General features: G+C 45.7%; 1 protein-coding gene across 2 annotated transcripts in view; it reads left to right on the plus strand.

Annotated features, from left to right (window-relative positions):
- The first annotated feature begins 9,393 nt into the window (after positions 1 to 9,393).
- The window catches only part of LOC146197674 (Na(+)/citrate cotransporter-like), a 39,775-nt gene continuing 28,136 nt past the window's right edge, over positions 9,394 to 21,032 (plus strand). For both annotated transcript variants that reach the window (XM_084599588.1, XM_084599589.1), the window contains exons 1-4: positions 9,394 to 9,513; positions 13,114 to 13,232; positions 19,057 to 19,206; positions 20,256 to 20,371. In XM_084599588.1, the coding sequence (XP_084455714.1) occupies positions 13,131 to 13,232; positions 19,057 to 19,206; positions 20,256 to 20,371 (368 nt within the window). In that variant the 5' untranslated portion in view covers positions 9,394 to 9,513; positions 13,114 to 13,130. The remainder of the gene's footprint in view (positions 9,514 to 13,113; positions 13,233 to 19,056; positions 19,207 to 20,255; positions 20,372 to 21,032) is intronic.

Genomic DNA, 21,032 nt, shown 5'->3' on the forward strand with positions numbered 1-21,032 from the left:
GCCGGCACAGAACTGCACACAGACGCAAGTAACGCCGACCTTGGAGTGGTCCTTGTCAATGGCAGGATGCTGTGGAACGCGTAATTGCATACGCAAACAGTAGCTTATCCCGGTCCGAGGTGAACTACTCTACTACCAAAAAGGAGTGTCTTGCTACTGTGTGGACAGAGACAAAATTTCGCCCCCGCTTGTATGGCCGGCCTTTCTGAGTAGTGAGCGATTACCACTCACCGAGCCTCAAAGATCCTTCAGGGCGGCTAGCACGCTGGAGCCTTTGACTTCAAGAATTTGATGTGACCATCGTCTATAAATCAGGCAAGAAGCACAGTGATGCAGACTGTTTGTCCCGCGCCTCTTCAGCATAACAGCACTGAGTTCGAAGACGATTCTCTTTTTCTTGGCGCTATCTCCAAGGCACTTTGGCTCAACAACAAAGAGACGACTTTGAACTACGGCATCTCGTTGAGTATCTAGATGGAAATAATCAGACTCCGCCCCGGATCTTCTCGCGCAGATTGTCATTGTTCTGTTTAAGAGACGAGATCCTGTACAAGAAAAACTACGGGTCATTGGAAGCTAATTACCTTCTCGTCGTACCTAAGGCTTTTCGCGACGAAGTCCTGCAGGCGTCCCACGACAACTCTTTTGGTCACCTGGGCTTTCCCCGAACGTTGGCACACATACGCCAGAAGTGTTATTGACCTAAGCTCACTGCGGTGGTCAAGCGCTACGTCAAAACTTGCCGGGAGTGCCAACGTCGAGAGACGCTGCCGACTAAGCCGGCCGAACTGCTACAACCTATTGATACGCCGCGAGGCCCGTACCAACAAGTCGGCATGAATTTACTCGGCCCGTTCCCGGCATCCTCGCTCGGTAATCGGTACATTGTGGTCGCCACCGACTATCTCAGCCGATACTGTGAAACGAACGCCCTTCCCCGCGGAACCGCTGTTGAAATTGCGAACTTTTTTATTTTTATGCAGAGTATTGTACTTCGGCACGGTGTACCCGCAGTCATAACTGACAGGGGAACGGCTTTCACCTCGGCGCTTACGCAGCAGGTTATGCGACTCAGTGGCACAAGCCACCGAAGAACAACCGCTTATCACCCGCAAACAAATGGACTCACCGAACGGCTTAATATGACAATCGCCGATATGATTTCAATGTATGTCGATGAGGACCATCAAAACTGGGACGCAATACTTCCCTATGTCACCTTCGCGTATAATACTGCGCCGCAAGAAAGGACGCACTTCACTCCGTTTCGTTTAGTCCACGGCCGCGAAGCCATGACAATGCTGGACGCAATGCTGCTTCCTGATAGGGTTAATCCTGCAGTCATGGGTGCTGATGAATTCGTTCTGCGTGCCGAGGCCACCCACCAACTTGCTCGACAGCGTATCCGGCGCCAGCAAGAAAAAGACGCTCACCGGTGTAACTTACGCCACAGAAATGCGAGTTATACGAGCCCGGAGAACGAGTTTGGGTGTGGAGCCCGATCCGTGTAAGAGGGCGGTTTGAAAAGCTGCTTCGGCGATACTTTGGCCCGTATAACGTAGTCCGCCAACTCAGTGAAGTGAACTATGAAGTTCTTCCCCAGAGAACTGTTCGTTCATCTCGACGGCCAACATCCGAAGTGGCACACATTGCACGAATGAAGCCCTACCACGCCCGTTAGCCACTGGTTCGCCCCAGCCACCCGGCAGTACCGATGTTCCTTGTTGCTCGGATCGCCAACGGTTAGGGCCGAGGACGGCGCCTTTCAAAGAGGGGAAGTAATACCGCATTCCTAATAACTACTGTGGCGCCGTCATGCGGCCGGGCTGGATTACTGACGTTTAAGCTGGCCTTACCCACGCTAGTGACCCCGGCGTTCTTCGTCTTCTTCCTCTCTCGAGCTCCCGCCAGTCTTACCGAGTCACTGTGAATAAACCCACTTTCTAACCTACGTTGGCTGCTCTGGCTGTTTGACGGTGATATGTGGTGCGGGAGGAGTCTCACTATGGACTCCAACATACTAAATGTCGTGCCAGCGCACCTCCTACCAATCGCTACCCAGCCATTTCACCTGCCAACTAACACCTGTCATAGGCGTTTCAGTTACTGTACACAGGAGGTTAACGCTATAGAGCTAAAACCTGCTCGTTTAGCGAGCAGGTTTTTAGCTCTATAGCGTTAACCTCCTGTGTACAGTAACTGAAACGCCTATGACAGGTGTTAGTTGGCAGGTGAAATGGCTGGGTAGCGATTGGTTCTTTAGCGGATCGGAGAAGAAGAAGAAGACGTGTCGCTGAGCACCGTGGCTACATCGTGTCCAGTAAGATTTCGAACTACGTCTGCAGTCCGCGCCCACACAGCAGCCATCAAACTCTTGAAGAAGAGCATAAAGGCCAAACAACCCGTGCGTGGCAAGAAGAGCATCAAGGACACAGCCCTCCGGGTAGACGCTGCAGAATGCCGACGCGGCCATGCTGCTAGGCCTACTGGGACTCCGCGGAGCCGCAGCTCTGATAATATTGCAAGAATGGGGACGCCAATGGACCCTCCGGTAGTCGCTGTGACTTCTGCAAGCACAACGGCAGGCTGCGGTAACGAGCCTTTACCTGGAGCTAGCACTTGGCCACAGAGCAACGTAGACATTACTTCGAATACGAGGACAACGCTCGGGCCGCTACCCGAGCTAAACGATACACATCAGGCTATGGATGTGCAACAGGAAGTCGTCACTAACGCTTCTCAACGGACACCCCGGCTGGTCAAACTACCTGGGCCACCAGTCAACACACCACCGGCAAAGAAGGTAAGGGCTGCCCCTGATAAGCTAGCATCCGCTTATCCAACACCAGCCTTGCAGAAATCCTTCAGAGTGCATATCAGACCTACAGTGCAGTTTGATATCACTAAGATACCTACCAGAACAATGCAGAGAGTAATAGACGCAGCGCTTGGTACCACAGGTTACCAGGGGTTTGTAAGCCACAGGGCATCTAATACTGTCACAGTACATTTAGCCACCATTGAGGATGCACGAAAAATGACCACAGTAACACAGATTCCAATCACGACAGAGGAGTATCTTCCTGTCCAGACGTATTTTGCGTCAGGTCCGAATACTCAGCGATGTGTCCTCTATGACCTAGACCTACAAGATTCCCCGGAGACGGTGGCCAGAGACCTAATATCAGGAACACATACTGTGTTAGCCGCACGTCGTATGGGGAACAGAGGCACTTTTCTCATCACATTACAGGGACCAGATACTCTTCCGGACAGATTTTACTACAATGGCCGCATAGTGCGACCCAAAACGTACAAACCTAGACCGGTTCATTGTTACAGGTGCTACAGAGAAGGTCATATGCAGAAATTTTGTCCATATGGAGTTAACCCCGAATACATAACTGAATCTGGAGAAGCGAAATTCAAATGCGGCCTATGCAAATCTGATGATCACGATATCACTTCATCTCAGTGTCCGACAAAAAAGCGAAAGCTCGAGTTAGCAAGGGCTGGACGACATAAACAATATGCACCGTTAATGGTTAAAAACAGATTTGCAACTCTGGCCGAAGAGCTGTTTGATGACCCACTAGAAGAAGAAGAGCCGATTGAGGTGGTTGCACAGAACAGTGCATCTTTTGCTTCTACGCTAAAACATGGACGACGCACAAAACGGAGCACAGTGGCATTCACTACTGATGATTTTCCGGACCTTAAAGACTGCACAAGCCAGCAGGATGCAATAGAAAAAGAAATTGCGATGCTTTCAGCACAAATTGCACAGCTGCGACAAAAGAAAGCACATATAGCCCAACGACGAAAGGAGAGCTCAGAAAAACAGAAAGAAACGCTTGCAGGCAGTACGACAGCAAGGTTAGTGGATGCTCCGAATTGTAAACCTGCCGATAACATACCTATTTGGAAGGCGGTACTGGACACGCTTACGCAACTGACACACCTCATTCAGAGCAGCTTACATCATGGATAGAAGTAGCCGAAACAAGTGGCAACAGATTACACAATGGAACTGCAGAGGGCTCTGTAATAAAGTTGGGGAAATAAATACAAAATTATTGTACGGCAAGCTACATTCATGGGCGTTCTTGATACAGGAGCACAATAGGTTATGTTCAATAGCAGGATATATAGGGTACCATTGTCCTTCTATCCCTGATAAACGAGCAAGAGCAGAGGCCGAAACACCAGGAAAAGCTGCCGTTTACGTTAGGGCCAACATTCCCCAAACGCCACTTGACTTGAGCAAGTGGTGCAACACTCAGCAGGAAGTAGTTGCTGTACTCACGCGTCCGAACAAAACGCCCCTTATATTAGTGTCCATGTACGCTCGGCCAAGAAACGCAGTGCTTAATCTTGGATGGGTTAAGCATATTCGCCATTCATACCCTGGAATTGCGATACTAATCGGTGGAGATTTTAACGCTCCGCACACCGTATGGGGATATGATTATGATTCTAAAAGGGGTGATCAAGTTCATACTGCCTTCACAGAAATGGAATTTACACTGCTAAATCATCCAGGAGTCGCAACACTACCTGCAACACAAACACGCTCACCAGACTTGACGTGGTGGAAGGGCCCTGGTGCACCACAATGGCAGGCGGAATTAGATGCGTGGGGTAGTGATCATGTCCCCATTGGTATTGGTCTTAATTTGGGACATATGAAGAAAATTCGAAAGAAAGCGTCTGTTACACATTGGGATGGTGTACGGCAGGATACTCGAACGCATTCAGTTAGCCCGAATACTCTCGTTACCACCCTTCAAACGGTACTCAAGGATCACACCATTACAACTACAGTGAACGAAGATCAGCCAACTCCCGACCTGCACCTACTAAAACTTTGGGCACGCCGAAAGCGGGCCGAGATACAGGCTGGTCGCCATCCTGAAGACGTGCAAAGAAGAATTGAGGTAAACAGAGTGACGGCACAGGCACGCCGATATGAAAAACAGCTGGCTCATAGGAGATGGGATGAGTGGTGCAGTCGTTTGGGATCAGGAACGACCAACAAGGCCCTCTGGAGGACTTTCCATGGCATGGAAAAGAGGCGGCAGGTTAAAGATCATGCAGAAAGTATTAGACTCGCATTACAGCTTACACCAGAAGAGTTTGCAGATCAGGCTGCTGCGCTTTTCTTCCCGAACCGCGCACATTATCTGGCGCCTTCACCGACAGTGGATGCGGTTGATAAAACAGGAATAACATTACCATTTACCAAATTGGAGTTATTGGCTGCTATAGAAGAAGCGAATGGTAAAACTGCGCCTGGACATGACGATATTCCTTATGAAGTATTCAAGAATTTAGAAGGAGCCGCAGTTGACGGCTTGTTGGATGTGGTAAATGAGGTATGGCAAGGAGGAGACATTCCACTCGGCTGGAAACACTCGGTGGTGGTAACAATACCAAAGGCTGGGAAACCTCCCACAAGTCTAGAATCTTTGCGGCCTATCTCGCTAACACCCACAATTTGCAAAATCTATGAAAAGATGATAGCCACCCGCCTGTCATGGTGGTTGGAAAGTAAGAAAAAATACCATGCTCGACAAATTGGGTTCCGAACAAACCTTGGGACAGAAAATGGACTGGCTGTGCTCGCTGAAGAGGTCATACACGTGTCGCCTTATAGCCACCTAGTGCGCACTGTAGTGGCTACCGACATGGCGAAGGCATACGACAACGTTTTACATGCCAAGATTCTTAGCAACATGGAATGTATGGGCATTCCCTTGCAGGTCATAAAAGCAGTACATAATCTGCTTAAGGACAGGACGTTTTCTATCCGGATAAACGGAAAACAAATTGGCAATTACACCTCGAACAGAGGCGTGCCACAAGGGTCAGTGTTAGCACCTTTATTATTTAATATCGCACTGATCCCATTGGCGTGGAAATTAGCTAAAATACCAGAGGTGGGGTTCATGATATACGTAGATGATGTCACGATTTGGTCTGTTCATAAACAAATTGACAGACAGAATCGGCATCTGCAAGAGGCTTTAAATATCATAGATGAGTACGTGCAAAGTGCAGGCCTGGAATTATCACCTCAAAAGTCCAGTTACATTCATGTTGCCAACAAGAATGGAAGAAAACAATTGGCAACGCAAAGAGTCTCCTTAAAGATTGGAAATCAGGCACTGGAAGAGGTGGACGAGTTGAGAGTTCTTGGCCTAGAAATTCACAAATCCGGCAAAGGAACACAATGGCTTCATAAGGTGAAAAAAGTAGCTGCGACTTCCTTAAACTTAATAAAACGCCTTTCGTCTAGGGGAGGAGGAGCTCGAGCGGACATGGCAAGACGTCTTGTACAATCAGTGTTACAGCCGAGGATACATACCAGGCCCAATTCCAAAGACTCACGAGGCGGCAATGGGCAAAATTGGAAACAATAAATAGAAACGCAATGCGCACCATCACGGCCTTACCAAAACTTACCCCTATCCCTATTCTCCAAGAGTTTGCACAGATAAATACGTTGACAGAATTAATTGAACAACGAGAGGCAACAAGGGATATGAAGCGAAAGTACGTTACGCACATAGCATCCTTGTACAACGAAGTGGCAGTTCGAACACCACCAATGGCTGACCCCCCTCCTTGGGAATTCACTACTATCACGACAAACAAGACCACTCGGCTTTGTCGCAAAGAAAAGCTGGCATCTCGACCTCTGGTTGGTGCACTTCCAGGTACCTTAATTGCATATACGGACGCATCAATTATAGAAAATGGCGGTAGAACAGCAGCTACTAGTCCAACACACAGCGAACTAAAGGTACATCAGTTCAGTTCAGTTCAGGCGTTCAGTCGTGTCCGACTCTTCGTGACCCTATGGACCATGTCACGCCACGCTTTCCGGTCTCTCACTATCTTCTTAACATCACATAGCTTCATCTGCAATGCCTCGAGAATGCCATCTAACCATCGCGTTCGCTGCCTACCCCTTCTCCGGCGACCCTCAACCTTTCCCAACATCAAATCTTTCTCCAGCGACTCCTCTCTTCTCATCAGATGACCAAAGTAGCTGAGCTTTAACTTGAGAATTTTACCCTCCAATGAGCAGTCAGGGTTTATGGTCGACAATATCGACTGATTTGATCTTCTGGCAGTCCAAGGAACTCTTAAGAGTCTTCGCCAGCACCACAATTCAAACGCGTCAATTCTTCGGCGGTCAGCCTTTTTCACAGTCCAACTCTCGCATCCATACATCACAACTGGAAAGACCATAGCACGGGTTATACGGATCTTGGTTGCCAGACTAATGTCTCTGCTCTTTACTAGGCGGTCAAGGCTAACCATTGCTCTCTTTCCCAGAAGCAGGCGTCTCCTAATAAAGGTACATAAAGAGTATCTTTTAGAATACGCGCACCCGCTTGTGATGGAACTCTATGCAATCCGCGATGCTATGGAGGCCATAAATAAAATAGATTCGATAACAGAAGCCCACATCTATACAGACTCCTTAGCCGCCATAAAACAACTAAAGAAAGTGACGAAGACGCTATTTGTTACCCAGGAAATCCACGCACTCAATAAAAAAACGAAGATAAGCATCCAGATACATTGGACACAAGACAATGCTGAGAACGCTGAGCAGAGAAAAGTTGACCACCTCACACACGAAGTTCCACACACTAATGCGCCCCCCACCAGGCTCCCTTTCGATGCCCGCTCCGCTGTTTCCATTTTAGCATCCTCTTTAAGGAAAAGTACACGTGCCCTCATTCCCCCGTGTACATTCCCACTCCCTCGTAACTTAACGAGATTGGAGGAGGTTTCCCTTAGAAGGATAAGAGCTGGGGCGGCCCTTACCCCGTCGGTAAAATGCCGATGGGAATCGCAAGCTGAAATCGGACCAACCACATGCCCAAAGTGTTCCACACCAGCTGCAGAAGTGGATGTTCGCCACCTGCTATGGACTTGTGCAGGGACAAGGGAATCAAGGACAAAGATTCTGCGCGAAGTGGGTCTAACCACAACAAGGGAAGATGACTTTTCTAAATGGCTCACCGACAACGCTAAGAGCGGGAGCCTGCTCCGGTTCCTCACGGAAAACCATTCACATGAGTTTATATAATATGCCTTATGGCAAGTTTGCGTACAAAAAAAAAAAAAAAAGAAAGTATTTAGTGGTCAGCGATCTGCCCAATTGGCTTCGAGATCGAGCAAAATCGCCACCTAGCGGCATAGCAGGTTGTGATCTCAGATTGAGTCAAGGTTTTAGTCGAATGGCGTCCAAAAATGCGAACTTATAAGCAAGCATGGCACGGCCTGCAGAGGACGTGGCAGAGAGGCAGGTATGCACGCCAAAGCGATTTTACTCTTTCCAACACCTCGCCTCTCACTCGTCGGACACCAAACATTCTTTCTATTGCATCCCCGTGCAACAGTGCAGCCAGAGTTCGATTTTTACTGACGCCGGCATCAACAAACGCTGTAAGCGCTCCCGCTCTCTCGCGCGCTCTCTTCGTTCCCGCACTCCTCCTGCGTTCCTTTCGCTTTGAGAAACTAAAGTAAGCTTTGAATCTCCGTGCTTCTTTTTTAACACTGAAACACTGTATCTAGCCAGCAGTGGAGTAACCAGAAGAATTGAAAAAGAAATAAAGAAAAAAGGCCAATATGAGGGAGAAAACGCTGCACCAAAAAATTTCGGGGTGTGTTTAAACATCAAACCACCAAAAGGTCCCAAAAAGAAATTGCTTTACAGAATTGGATCACTAGGCACTCATAACTACTCTTAACACGGATTGTTACTGCTTGGAGTCATTTCTACACTTGCCTTTGCTCCCAATGTGATTAAAGTATTCACGCGTTATATTTTATTAGTTTATGACAGTGCGTGAATCGAAGCCGATTATATTCCAGCAACACTTTTCTTTTTAGCTACGCGTAATTACAGGTCGCTTATTTCAGGAAACATTTCAGGAAATGTTGGCTACACGTTCGTCACCACCCTCTTTGAATCTAGTGTGAATTGAAATCACATGGACGAAAGTTCGGCGGTTGCCCACAGTCTCGTCTGGGTCAGATAAGGGGGCAGAGGTTAAGGACACTGCAATAAAAGAACGCCGCTGAAAAGGAAAGCCAGGAAGCCAGACACAAGGAGCCGGGACCTTATCAGCGAAAAAAAAAAAAAAAGCCGCCCGCATCTTGGTCAGCCGTTTTACATCACCTTATCTCAAGCCTGTATTCTCACCATGCGCTCGGGTCCAGCAACCTCCTTGACGCACCTTCGTCTGGCCATGACAAGTGGGACTCTGGTTGTTTCCACAGACAGGATAACTCAAATGCCGATAACACATGCTTCCCCCACCCCTCCCTCACTTCCCGGCGCCCTCGGCTATCTTGCTCTTTTATCGAGAACCGGTGTCCACAATACGTCACGATGCTTTGAAACTAAGTCACATGTGCAAACTTCGGAAAAAGAACTCCACATACACGCGCACGGGAGACTGTAGAAGTTACGGCGTTGCCATTTGGAAGGTAAGTGGAAAATGTTAATTATGCGGCCGGTACCAACAAGGTTTCGAGACATCTTTTCTGTTTAAGAATGCATAGGAGTCTATTCAACACACCTAGGCTTATACAAAATACTGATAGCGGAATTTTCAAGGATTTAAGCGAAACACTAATTACTTGTTTTAAAAATTGATTTTTTGTCTGGGAATGTGACATTTGTGCAAGCGTTCTCGTCTTCGCTATAGACAATTGTTTTTTTAGAAAAGACCGTGAAGATCAAATTGCTGATTACTATTCAGCTTTATGTTTAATATAACCACTGTCGTATGGAGAAATAGTTTGCAGGATAGTGGCCGGGGTGGCCTGCTCAGCGCCATTTATATTGAAGCCCCTATGCACAGTTTACCATATTGGCTCTGCCGCTCAGTTCTGCGGCGGAGGCATAAAGTGTGAGCATGATACTCTCCCTATAAAAGGGCTGAATTCCGCAGTTGGGTGAAATACCAGCATGGTGAGCTTTCCTGAGCGAGTCAAAGCAAGAATATGGAAGCGTCCTCTGAGATGCAGAATGTTTTCCTGACATCATCATCATCAGCCTGACTATACCAACTGCAGGGTGAAGGCCTCTCCAATATTTCTCCAATTAACCCGGTTCTGTGCTAGCTGCATCCACTTGACCCCTGCGAACTTCTTTACTTCGTCCGCCCATCTAACTTCCTGCCGCCCCCTGCTACGCTTTCCTTCCCTTGGAATCCAGTTTGTTACCCTAAGCGACCATCGATTATCCTCTCTTCGCACTACGTGTCCTGCCCATGCCCATTTCTCCTTCTTAATTTCCACTAGAATGTCGGTAATTTGAGTTATTTCTCTGACCCACTCTGCGCACTTCCTATCTCTTAATGTTGCGCCTATCATTTTTCGTTCCATAGCCGTCTGGGTTGTCCTCAACTTAAGTAGAACCCTCTTGGTTAGCCTCCACGTTTCAGCCCCATAGGTGAGTACACGTAAGATGCAACTGTTGTATACTTTCATCTTGAGCGATACTTGTAAGCTGCTAGTCATAATATGCGAGTGCTTGCCAAATGCGCTCCATCCCAATCTTATTATTCTGGTTATTTCCTTTTCATGGACCGGATCTGCGGTTACTACCTGTCCTAAGTAGACATATTCGCCTACTACTTCCAGTACTTCGCCACCTAATGTAAACTGCTGTTCCTTCCCGAGGCTGTTGAACATTACCTTAGTCATCTGCATATTGATTTTCAAGCCTACCTTTCTACTTTTCGTGTCTAGGTCATCAATTATTATTTGTGTTCATCCCCTGAGTGGCTTAGCAAGGCAATGTCATCAGCAAATCGAAGATTATTAAGGTATTCTCCATCTACCCTCATCCCTAACTGCTCCCATTCCAAGTCTCTGAGTACTTCCTCTGAGGTAAATAGTACTGGGGAGATTGTGTCTCCTTGCCTAACACCTTTCTTTATGGGAATTTAATTTGTTACTTTCTTTATGCAGAATTATGTTTGCTGGGCAGCCACTATATATATCTTCCAGCACTTTCACGTACTGCTCGCCTACTCCCAGATTTCGCAATGCCTTCATAACCGCCGAGGTTTCAACTGTGTGAAATGCTTTTTCTTAATCAATGAATGCTATGTATAAGGGCTGGTTATATTCTGAGCATTTTTCTATCATTTGATTGATGGTATGGATATGATCGATAGTAGAGTACAGTTTCCCAAAACCTGCTTGATGCTTTGCTTGATTGCAGTCTAAGGCTGTCCTGATTCTATTAGTGATTACCTTAGTAAATACCGTATAGGTAACAGACCGTAAGCTGATTGGTCTATAATTTTTAACGCCCTTGGAGTCCCCTTTCTTATGATTGAGGATAATGTTTGCATTCTTCCATGGTTCCGGTACCGTCGATGACACCAGGCACTGCGTATACAGAGTGGCCAGTTTTTCAAGCATGATATCTCCTCCGTCCTTCAACAAATCTATAGTTATCTGATCCTCTCCAGCTTATTTACCCCTTTTCGTAGTTTCTAATTTTTTCTTGACCTCGTCCTTCGTCACTGGTGGAACGTCTGACTGTTTTTCCCTACCGCCAATCTCATTACGGTCCTGACTACTTTGGCTACTGCAGAGATCTGTATAAAACTCCTCGGCTACTTTGACTATCTTGTCCATATTCGTGATGACGTTGCCCGCCTTGTCCCTTATCGCATGCATCTGGTTTTTGCCTATGCCCACTTTCTTCTTTACCGCTTTAAGGCTTCCCCTCTTCTTTATAGCATGCTTAATTTTCTCCATGTTACACTTCCTTTTATCGACCACTTTGCGCTTATTGATTAGCCTTGATATCTTGGCCAATTCTATCCGGTCTGTTGGATTGGAAGCTTTCATACTCTGGCGTTTCTTAACCAAATCGTTCGTCTCCTTAGACAGCTTACCGGTATCCTCTCTAACTATCCTACCTCCTACTTCTACAGCGCACTCAGTAATAATATATCTGAAACTATTGTTCATTGCTTCTAGGTTAATGTCGCCATCCTCGGTTAGAGCGGAATATCTACTCTGTAGCGAGATCTTGAACTCTTCTGCCCTCCCCATCACCGCTAATTCGTTGATGGGTTTCTGCCTTACTAATCTGTTGCGTTCCACTTCAGAATTAGGCTAATTCGGGACCTCACCATCCTGTGGTCACTGCATCGCACTTTCCCGATTACCTCTACATCTTGCATAATGGCGGGGGTTGAACACAGTATGAAGTCAATTTCATTTTAGTCTCCCCGTTATGACTTTTCCATGGCCATTTCTGGTGTCCATTTTTTCATTTCCTGTAAATTCTGTCAAGTCCTTTTAGATATTTCACTTGATTTGTCCATATTCAGACGTTAGCTTCCAACTTAAAGTTGGCGCATAGGTACTGTTTTCTGTTTTTGCGCTAATTGGTATTCCCAAGGCAAGCGCACGGACTCCCAAGAAAAGACATGCCTGCACCGGACGTGAGAAATAGAAGTGACGGGACGAGATAGGACAGTTTGCATGGATAAGCAGGGGCAGCTGACGCAGCACGTTAGTTATTCGGAAGGATAAAAAGAGGCCTTCGTCCTGCTGTGCGCATAGCCAGTGGGATGTTGATGGTGATGATGGCAGTCCTACGTGGATCAAGGCACTAATACATATTTCTTTATTTATATTTGGTGATATTTTAGAACATGGGGCTAAGACAAAATTCACCTCATGAAATAAAGCTTTTTTGAATGATTGGATGTCAGGTCAGTCTAACACACTTCCTTGTACGTTATATCCAACTTTCAAAACGCCCGAGGCCTCACCATACGTGTGATTTGTTAGCACCGTCTTTTGTCATTAGGATCAAAGGTGTAGCATTGGCGAGATATCAATGCAGTTTAACGTAAGGGTAAAGAAGTAAAAGGTATATATTCAAACCCTAATCAGGACTTGTAGGAGGGAGCCTCACCCGATGACGGCCAGGGCATATATTCAATTGAAAATGTAAAATATAAAAGCGTTAGAAACTGTGCACAGTGTGACCCGAAGGCCGCCAGTTACATTAGGTATGTAATGTTTTGTTAATTTCTCGCTTGCTCGCAGCGAGGACAGCTCGCAAGATGCTGGTGGCCCTCGGCGCACTTAGACAGTCCTGGCGTCTTGTCTACACCATCTGTGTTCCCCTGTTCCTGCTTCCAGTGTCAGTATGCATCGGAGGCAAGGTAGGTAATTCTCCACAGGATTTCTGCTTCTCTTATATTGGTCTGCCTCGCGCAAAACTGCCGATTACGCATGTATGCGGGACAAAACGGTGTTACCTTTCACGCATATCTGAAATAATGGTTTTGCAAGTTGGACGCAAATCATGATGTCCGATCTAGAAACACTAAACCGAAAATGATCATTTCACTCTAGTGCGCTAAGTAAGATGCGGCATCTACAACTCATTTTTCTTGTTCAGTGGCATAATGGGTGAACAAAAAGCGGGAGCGCAAAAAAAGAAAAACAAAAAACATGCTTTTCAAGTTGTGTGCTTAATATCATTGGAAACTCAAGTTTAGAAAGTAAATCACAAATTGTTTTTTTTTTTTCATTGATTCCACCACAGTCCAGTGTCTGCGAGAAACCGCCAAGGCGGGGCAAATTTGTAAGAAAGTATTAATTACTCGTTACTAATCAGCATAATTATTATTCATTTATTTAAATTGCACCTCGATTACTAAGATATATCTGGCAACAAGCATTACTGCGAAGATGTATATTATAACTTGAAAACTACTGCCGCGCAAAGAAGGCGACACAAGACAAAAAAAGGACGCCACATGCGCATGTGGTGTCCTGTTCTTTCTTGGGTCGTCTTCTTTGCGGTGCCGTAGGTTTTTTGAAGTCACGAACCAACTCGCCCCACAGGCCCTCATTCTAACGCATATCATAAACTCGATATTTCGGTGTTACTGAAATTACGCAGACACAGTAGAGCTGAAATATTTTATCAAGAGCACACGAGCATTGTCTGTAGAACCTAATCAGAGCCGGTGTTTTAAAGGCTGCGATCTGATTCCTAGGACGTATTACGTACGTTATTGAAATCTGATCGTAATTTCGACATATTGGAAATGAACAAAGCAAGAAAGAAAACCAGAAGAACATCAACACCCAAAAGTAATTTTTTTTTTTTAATTCTACGCTGAGTGCATTTAGAGCCCTTGCTGGAGACTATTTATGTGTGCATTGTCACCCTGTTTGAAAATACATGGTTATCTTAGTGAAGCCTACCGAAGCGTTCATTACTCCCGCTCGCAGCGATTCATAGCCCACTCGAGTTCCTTTGCCCTCGAAAGAAATTGTTCACTGGTCATCGTATTTTACTTCACTGTTACTCATCCTTCATCTTATCATTCCTGACTGCCAGTGGAACATGGAACAGCTTAAAACTCAGGCTGCTCTGAAACGTTGGCTCAGCTCAAGCACGCAGCTATTTCATCTTAAGGCAGAGCTTTGCACACACCTGCTTCTCTAGTTTACACAAATGCTATTCGTAATATTTGAAATATTTGTGAAATATAGTTTATAGGGCTAGGTGCAAATCATCCACCTAAATCTCAAGAAAAATAAACGCTATGCATACTGTATTCGACGTGCTGTTGGTGGTTTTGTTAAAAAAAAAAGAAAAGAAAAGAAGTGCACTGAACCAATGTTCACGAAATGGAAAGGGCGTGAAACATGGCAGTGAGATTTAATTTTTATACATATGACCGTACATCTTTTCATGAGCTGTACAAATACGCTGAATTATCTCTGGTGTCTATGACCAATCATTTTTTGCCTATTGGAAATTTCCCTTTCAACTGCTCGTGGTCGCCATAAAGTTAATATTCATATTGTCCTTGTTTTCTCATCTGCAGAGCCTTCGAGACGAAGGCATGCTTCAATAACAACACCATTTAACGCGCTAGGTCACTGGTTTAGGTATCATTTCTCCCCAATGACGTCTATAGACACGAATAACCTCAACAGTGAGACTTATACAAGAAATTCGTCACAGCGGTTTGTAAAATGTCCGCGAATTCTTTGTACTTGGTGATTGTTTATAGGTACAGCGTTCGTGTATTTTGTACACACAGCCTACAATAATCTTGCATTGTTAGGGTGACCTGAGCCAACCAGGAGGACATCCACTACATGATTATGTTCTTATGGTGCTGTCATCCCTGTTAAATATTTAGAACACAATCGTGTGCCCCATCCACATTTACCCAGCAGGTTGCCCTTATCCTTCGCAGTGCAGCTTTTGAAGCGGAGTACAAGTGACGATGATTTTAAATAAATAATTAAGGGGAAATACCTAACATGCCAGGTTCCGAAAGCGTGTGCACAATGCGACAGATGGTGGAGGTAAGGCGAGATAAAATAAGATTCTCTGTTCCAAACACAGTACTTAATTCGTTCTTACGTCTCTGATCCACTGTACTGCGCTGAGGCGGGCAAGGATGAGATCGATTCGCAGGGAAAAAAATTACAAGGTGAAAAGATCCCAAGAGCCACTCAAGGAGCCCGTATTCCATGCAGCACATGGCTAAATCGTGACACGGCACCTAGCTAAGCGTTTTCGAGTGATTTTCCCGGTCAGTCTTTCGCCGGGCAGGCGGCCGCGTTGAATCTGCGTTTCACGCCGCAGTTGACCCTGCTGTAACTTTATGGCGCGCAATAAACCTTTCGTCAGACGCACGCGCGTTGCCTTGAAACAATCGCTCAATTCGTGTCACGAGGCTCCCAAGCAAACAGCACGCGTTCAATAAACGCTGCTGGCGCTGCCGCCGTTCGACCATAACAACACGTGACTTCCCTTTGTCTGGAGCTACTGAGACATTGTCCTGTTCTAGGGAAAATTCGATTAAAGTGCTCTCTTCAGTGGTGACCACGGAAGTTTACCCTTACCCCCCTCCCCCCCCCCCCCCCCCCCCATTTTTTTCAATTATAAGCATAGAAAAGTGATTGGTTGTCTTGTGCAATGCACAGGAAGTATACGCCGGTCCTTTGTGTAACAGATAAAAAGCTGATACGCTAGCTTGCCTACCAAAGCGGTGCATGTTCCTTCCTTGAGTTGCAGCAGTAGCTGTTTAATAGAGTAGGGTTGCAGTTTCGAATAGCGCAGCGGGCGATTCTCTCCTCACTTACTCGCTTTCTATACACCTACACGTAAATTTACTCCGTAAGCAAACAGGGAAAGTAATCCTCGGCATGCCACCGTATAGTTTGCTGACGCGACGTGGGCAGTGTCAGCAAGATAAGTTACATATAGATTGCAAGAAATGCGTGAAATCCCAGACGCTAGGAAAAAGGATACGGAGGCCAGTGGGAGTAATGAGGGCCTAACACACTGAACTTTCATCGCCGTATGCGCGTCGTAGGTTTGGTATTCACCCTTAGAGCTCGGCGTTCCTCTCACATCCACTAAATGTGACACATCACACATCGTAGGCTTTGCTATTCGTGCTCCTCATTTTCTAGGCTTGCAAAATATATCCTTTGCAACTGCTGCTATTTTATTACGTGGTGCAATTTCCCTTGCGTCAGAACGTGTGCTCTTACCAGTATTTACGATGCTCAGCGAAGTAAAGAAAATAAAAAGAAAAATAGGCTTGTTTTTACCTAACAGACCTCTGTTTTACAACTACAGTTTTCAAAGTGACTTATAAGTTATTACGCTCAACGTTTGTGGCGGAATGCGAGGATGGTGGTTTTCGTTATTTCTACGTAATACAAGAACTTGAACAAAAACTGAAGGAACCTAATGTCATGTGGAAACGCAGAGAGGTTCACGACCAATCAGTAATATTTTCCACTCATCTCGAAGAGGACCGCTCCAACGTTTTGCCAAGGACGCTCCGGTGTCCCCTTGGGCAGCATTCGTTCTCTTAGATTAATATTGTGCATGGCGCACTGGTGGTACTTGGCTACAAGTTAACCAATAGCAGCGGTAATTTCCGGCCACTAAAGACATTCTCTTGCTAGCGCATGACACCCTACAATGCTCCGATGCCTTTTGTAAATTTTGGCCAAGCATTTCCGTCAAAGAATTTTCTGAACCACAAGGTCGGTCACCCTTCAAATGCTCATTGCATGTTTTTCTTATTCCTAGTTCCAGATAGAAAAAGGGCATGTTTTAAGGGATCCATAGCTTTTACGGCAAACCTGTTTCTCAGTATACTACGTACAATTCATTCCGCATCACTTTTCTTCTCTTTTGAGCTCCTGTTCAAGGAAATCTGTTATTCAGTTCGAACCAACTGGTTTAGCTTAACAAGATTTGCAGATAGTCATGTCTATTCTGCTGGGTTTTGACGGCAGCAGTTGGTGCGCACCAGTCAATGGGAGAGCTTCGAGTTGCTGAAGTTCCTTCTCAATTTCCTATGACATGAGGGACGGAATTCTGCGTGGTGTCGAGACGGCAAATGGTCGGGCTCCATCTTTCAGGCGAATCCTGTATTTGCCAGGCATGACTTCTAGACCGTCGAAGAGCTCCATAAAAAATTTCGCAAAGTATCTTTTCTCATCGACAACGTCCAGGAAGTGTGCTATACCCAGCGCTTCTAGTAGCGGAATCTCCAGTAGGGTAGTATCCATGCCTTCGATAACATAAGTATCCGGCATGAGGATTTTCATTTTCACGTAATATAGTTGCGCAGAATTTCGGCTACCTTTAGGTCTTCGGGTTTTCCATCAAAATACTTTCCGAGCACAGACGTCAGCTCCTGAGTCAGCTATGGCATGCAGTCAGCACCCATTTACGGTGACGTCGGCATATTGGCCTTTTAAAAAAAATTAATCGTCCGTATGTTTTTTCCTTCAGCCTTTACCGCCGGCACGCGATATATAGGAGCACTCATGCACACCTTTACAAGTGCTCTAATTGCTTGCACTTTTCACACAAGTGGCTAGCAGAGCGGACTCTGCTGGCAACTTCATTGTATCTCCAGTGGTTACTGCACGGTATCCACACACAGGCAAAATTCTGTCCCCTCAGTCCTTCTCCATTATGCTTTTTCCTAAAACCATCCATGTTCATGGTGGCAGAGAGTCTTGAAGTTGCCCTGTTTCCTGAATACGGGCATTCTCACTGCTCCCATACGCTTTCTTTAAGTATCGCCTTCGCTGCTGCATGATGCTGGCGTCCATCTGAGCTTTAAGGCTCTCAGTATGATAACAAAGCGGTCACCGATGAGACTTTCGGTGATATCATTGAAGTCGCACCTGGGACACAATGACACAGTGCCGTTAAAATCTCGTCGACTGTTTTCCCTGATCCTCCCGGTTAAAACAGGCGCTCTGACAGACGACGTTACAAAGTAAGCGTTTAACTTTATTTTTACGTACGTTTCCCTGTTTTCGATTTCGTTCTTAGAAAGATTGAACGTCTTCATAATTTCATGAGCATTTCTCCTCGTGCATAGAGAACAGTTTTTTTGTTTAGGCTCGTTGATTGCCTGGTCCCGTTGCGAGGCGTACCGATAAACTTTGAAGTCGTGCAGTGATGCAAACCGTTCGCAGGATTTAAAAAATTCAAACTGTGTCAGTGGCAAGACTTCAGGCAACACGATAATTTTCAGAGGAGCGAAGCGGCCAGTGTCTCAGTCGTGGTGTTCAGGGCAGATGCTTAAGGAGTTCTGAAGCCGCGCGGGATGCCGGACGCATCGAATGAGTGAGGCGAGTGCGCCGGCGTCGAATCTATAACGAGAGCATTTATTTTGTTCGAAGTAGCTTTTCGTGTACTCTCCTGTTTGCTGAATGAGGCCATTGATCTCATGCGTAATGAAGTACTTCGGCGCTCACAATATCAATTACCGAGCTGCACTATTCTGTGTCGGCTGGAGCGAGACTGACCGAGGTTTGATGCGAGCAGTGGTTGATGGGTGCGCCAATAGGAGGACATGCTGCAGGTTGACTATACTGCACATTCGAAAAAAAAAAATTGGGAAAGGATAGAAAGAAATAGAATATGGGAGGTGGTAATCTTATTATACACTAGGCCGCATACACCCGCAGGCCGGATGGTGTGCCTACTGCCTGCTCTGGATGGCCTTCTACTGGACTGCAGAGGTGGTGCCGTTGGCCGTAACTTCGCTCATGCCGGTCTTCCTGTTCCCTTTCCTGGGGATCGTGCCCTCTGCTAAAGTGGCCACATTTTACCTGAACGTGAGTTGGCAGTCGGCTGTAACTTACCTCACTTTTTCTATTATGGAACACACTATTAATGAATCGTTCGTGCCCGTATCCACCAAGGTGGTAACATGGACGAGTTTAAGTGGTTCGGAGTTATGAAAAATCATAGCGCTACTCGAGAGAGCGTCATGAAAAAGGCATGATGCAGTGGAGCGCTCATTTGTGTCTTAATTACCTTTAATATTTTCTTCTTTTTTTGCAGAAATATAAATCTTATTAGCCTTTGTTTGCTAGATAATGCTTACTTTGTTCATTGAAAGCTATAATATGGTGATATTTTGTTGGCTCCTTAGCGCAGCCAGGACAATCTATCGAAATAGTAGTAGCCTGAAGAACAAAGCCATTCATTGCGACCTTGAAAAAATACTCTTGTAGCCTGCTTCACGTGGGATATAATTTTATACTTAGAATCAGCCAGTAGTATTGTTAGGGCGCAGATGTACATAGGGCACTAAAATACGAGCTGAGCTTTTTCCAGCAGCATTGGCGCTTTTGTTTTAGAAAAGGCGATGAGCTCAAATAGAGAAGAAGTGCTTTTTATTGGTTTTTAAGTTTTGAAACACTGCCCTTCGCAAGAGCGGTCAGGTCAGCCACACACCCCACCTTTCGGCGTGCTGGAAAACGTGTAATCAAAGGCAATGAAAACAGTTGTAACAAAGTACAGTGAAGAGCGTGATACTTTTCAAAGAATTGCTTAGACTCCTTTATACTGAGTGTTAATTTCATCATCGTACGGTGTCATGATACATATTTAAACGTACACCGCAAATATATGTTATGAGAGCCTAACGGTATTGCTCAAACGGTTTCAAAACATTCGTGTAAACGTTGTGTCTCGTTAGAAGAACCAAAGGTCACGCATATTACAGAGGACGCCGCAAGGCTGCATGAGAACGAATCAGGGCCGCATGACCAGACATTTGGTCTATTAGAAGTAAACCCCATATGAGATTTGCATTATCCCATTTGAATAACAATAAACAAACACACTTTAATTTTTTTCTTTGCGTATGCTCTTACAGGACATCGGCATCTTGATGCTATGCTCTCTAGTCATGGCAGGCGCTGTCGAAACGAGTAACTTGCACAAGAGGATAGCACTGCGTTCCTTACTGGCCATTGGGACGAGTAACCTGAGGTACGTCAAATATAGAAGACAGTGGCCCGTCCTTGCTTCAACGGAATGTTAAAGTATACATCGAAGCTACAGGTGGCTGTATACAACGCGATAACAGCGCAACGTTTCTCTACAGCTAAAAGAAGCACGATAACACAATCAGATTTCCTCACAGGTGCTCATCGGCGTGAAATATAATTACTTCATTTTAAAATCTTCTTTATGTCTCATGCATTCCAGTTACTGTCTCACCTATAGCGATCTTATGAATAAAAACAAACAAATTATCGAAGGGAAGAGAGAGAGAGAAAGGGGGAGGGGGGGGGGGGCTTTTGAAACACTGACTGACTAGATTCATAGCGCCTACACGAACAACGCAAAAAATAATGAGTGAGTAGAGAGCTTTTATACCACAGCTGTGGTACGGTATTATTAAGTAGCAGCTTGCTCTGAGAAACAGCGAATATAACCTGCGGTAACTATCATATAGGCACGACTCAGTCGCGCAGTTCTTATAAAAATATTTTCACATCGCTCACTATTGCTATCCGGTGAATAGAAATTTGGATGGATCTCATTTAGCGTCCTTCATTTCCTAAGCTCTTTCGCCTTTGAGACCGAAAAGGACCTTCCGGATTGTGCAGATTGTCCGCCACTAAAATATGCAAAAGTGCTTTCAGAA

The sequence above is a fragment of the Amblyomma maculatum genome, chromosome 3, assembly GCF_055883805.1.
Source record: "Amblyomma maculatum isolate TAMU_Amacu chromosome 3, ASM5588380v1, whole genome shotgun sequence".
In the NCBI taxonomy this organism is placed as follows: domain Eukaryota; kingdom Metazoa; phylum Arthropoda; class Arachnida; order Ixodida; family Ixodidae; genus Amblyomma; species Amblyomma maculatum.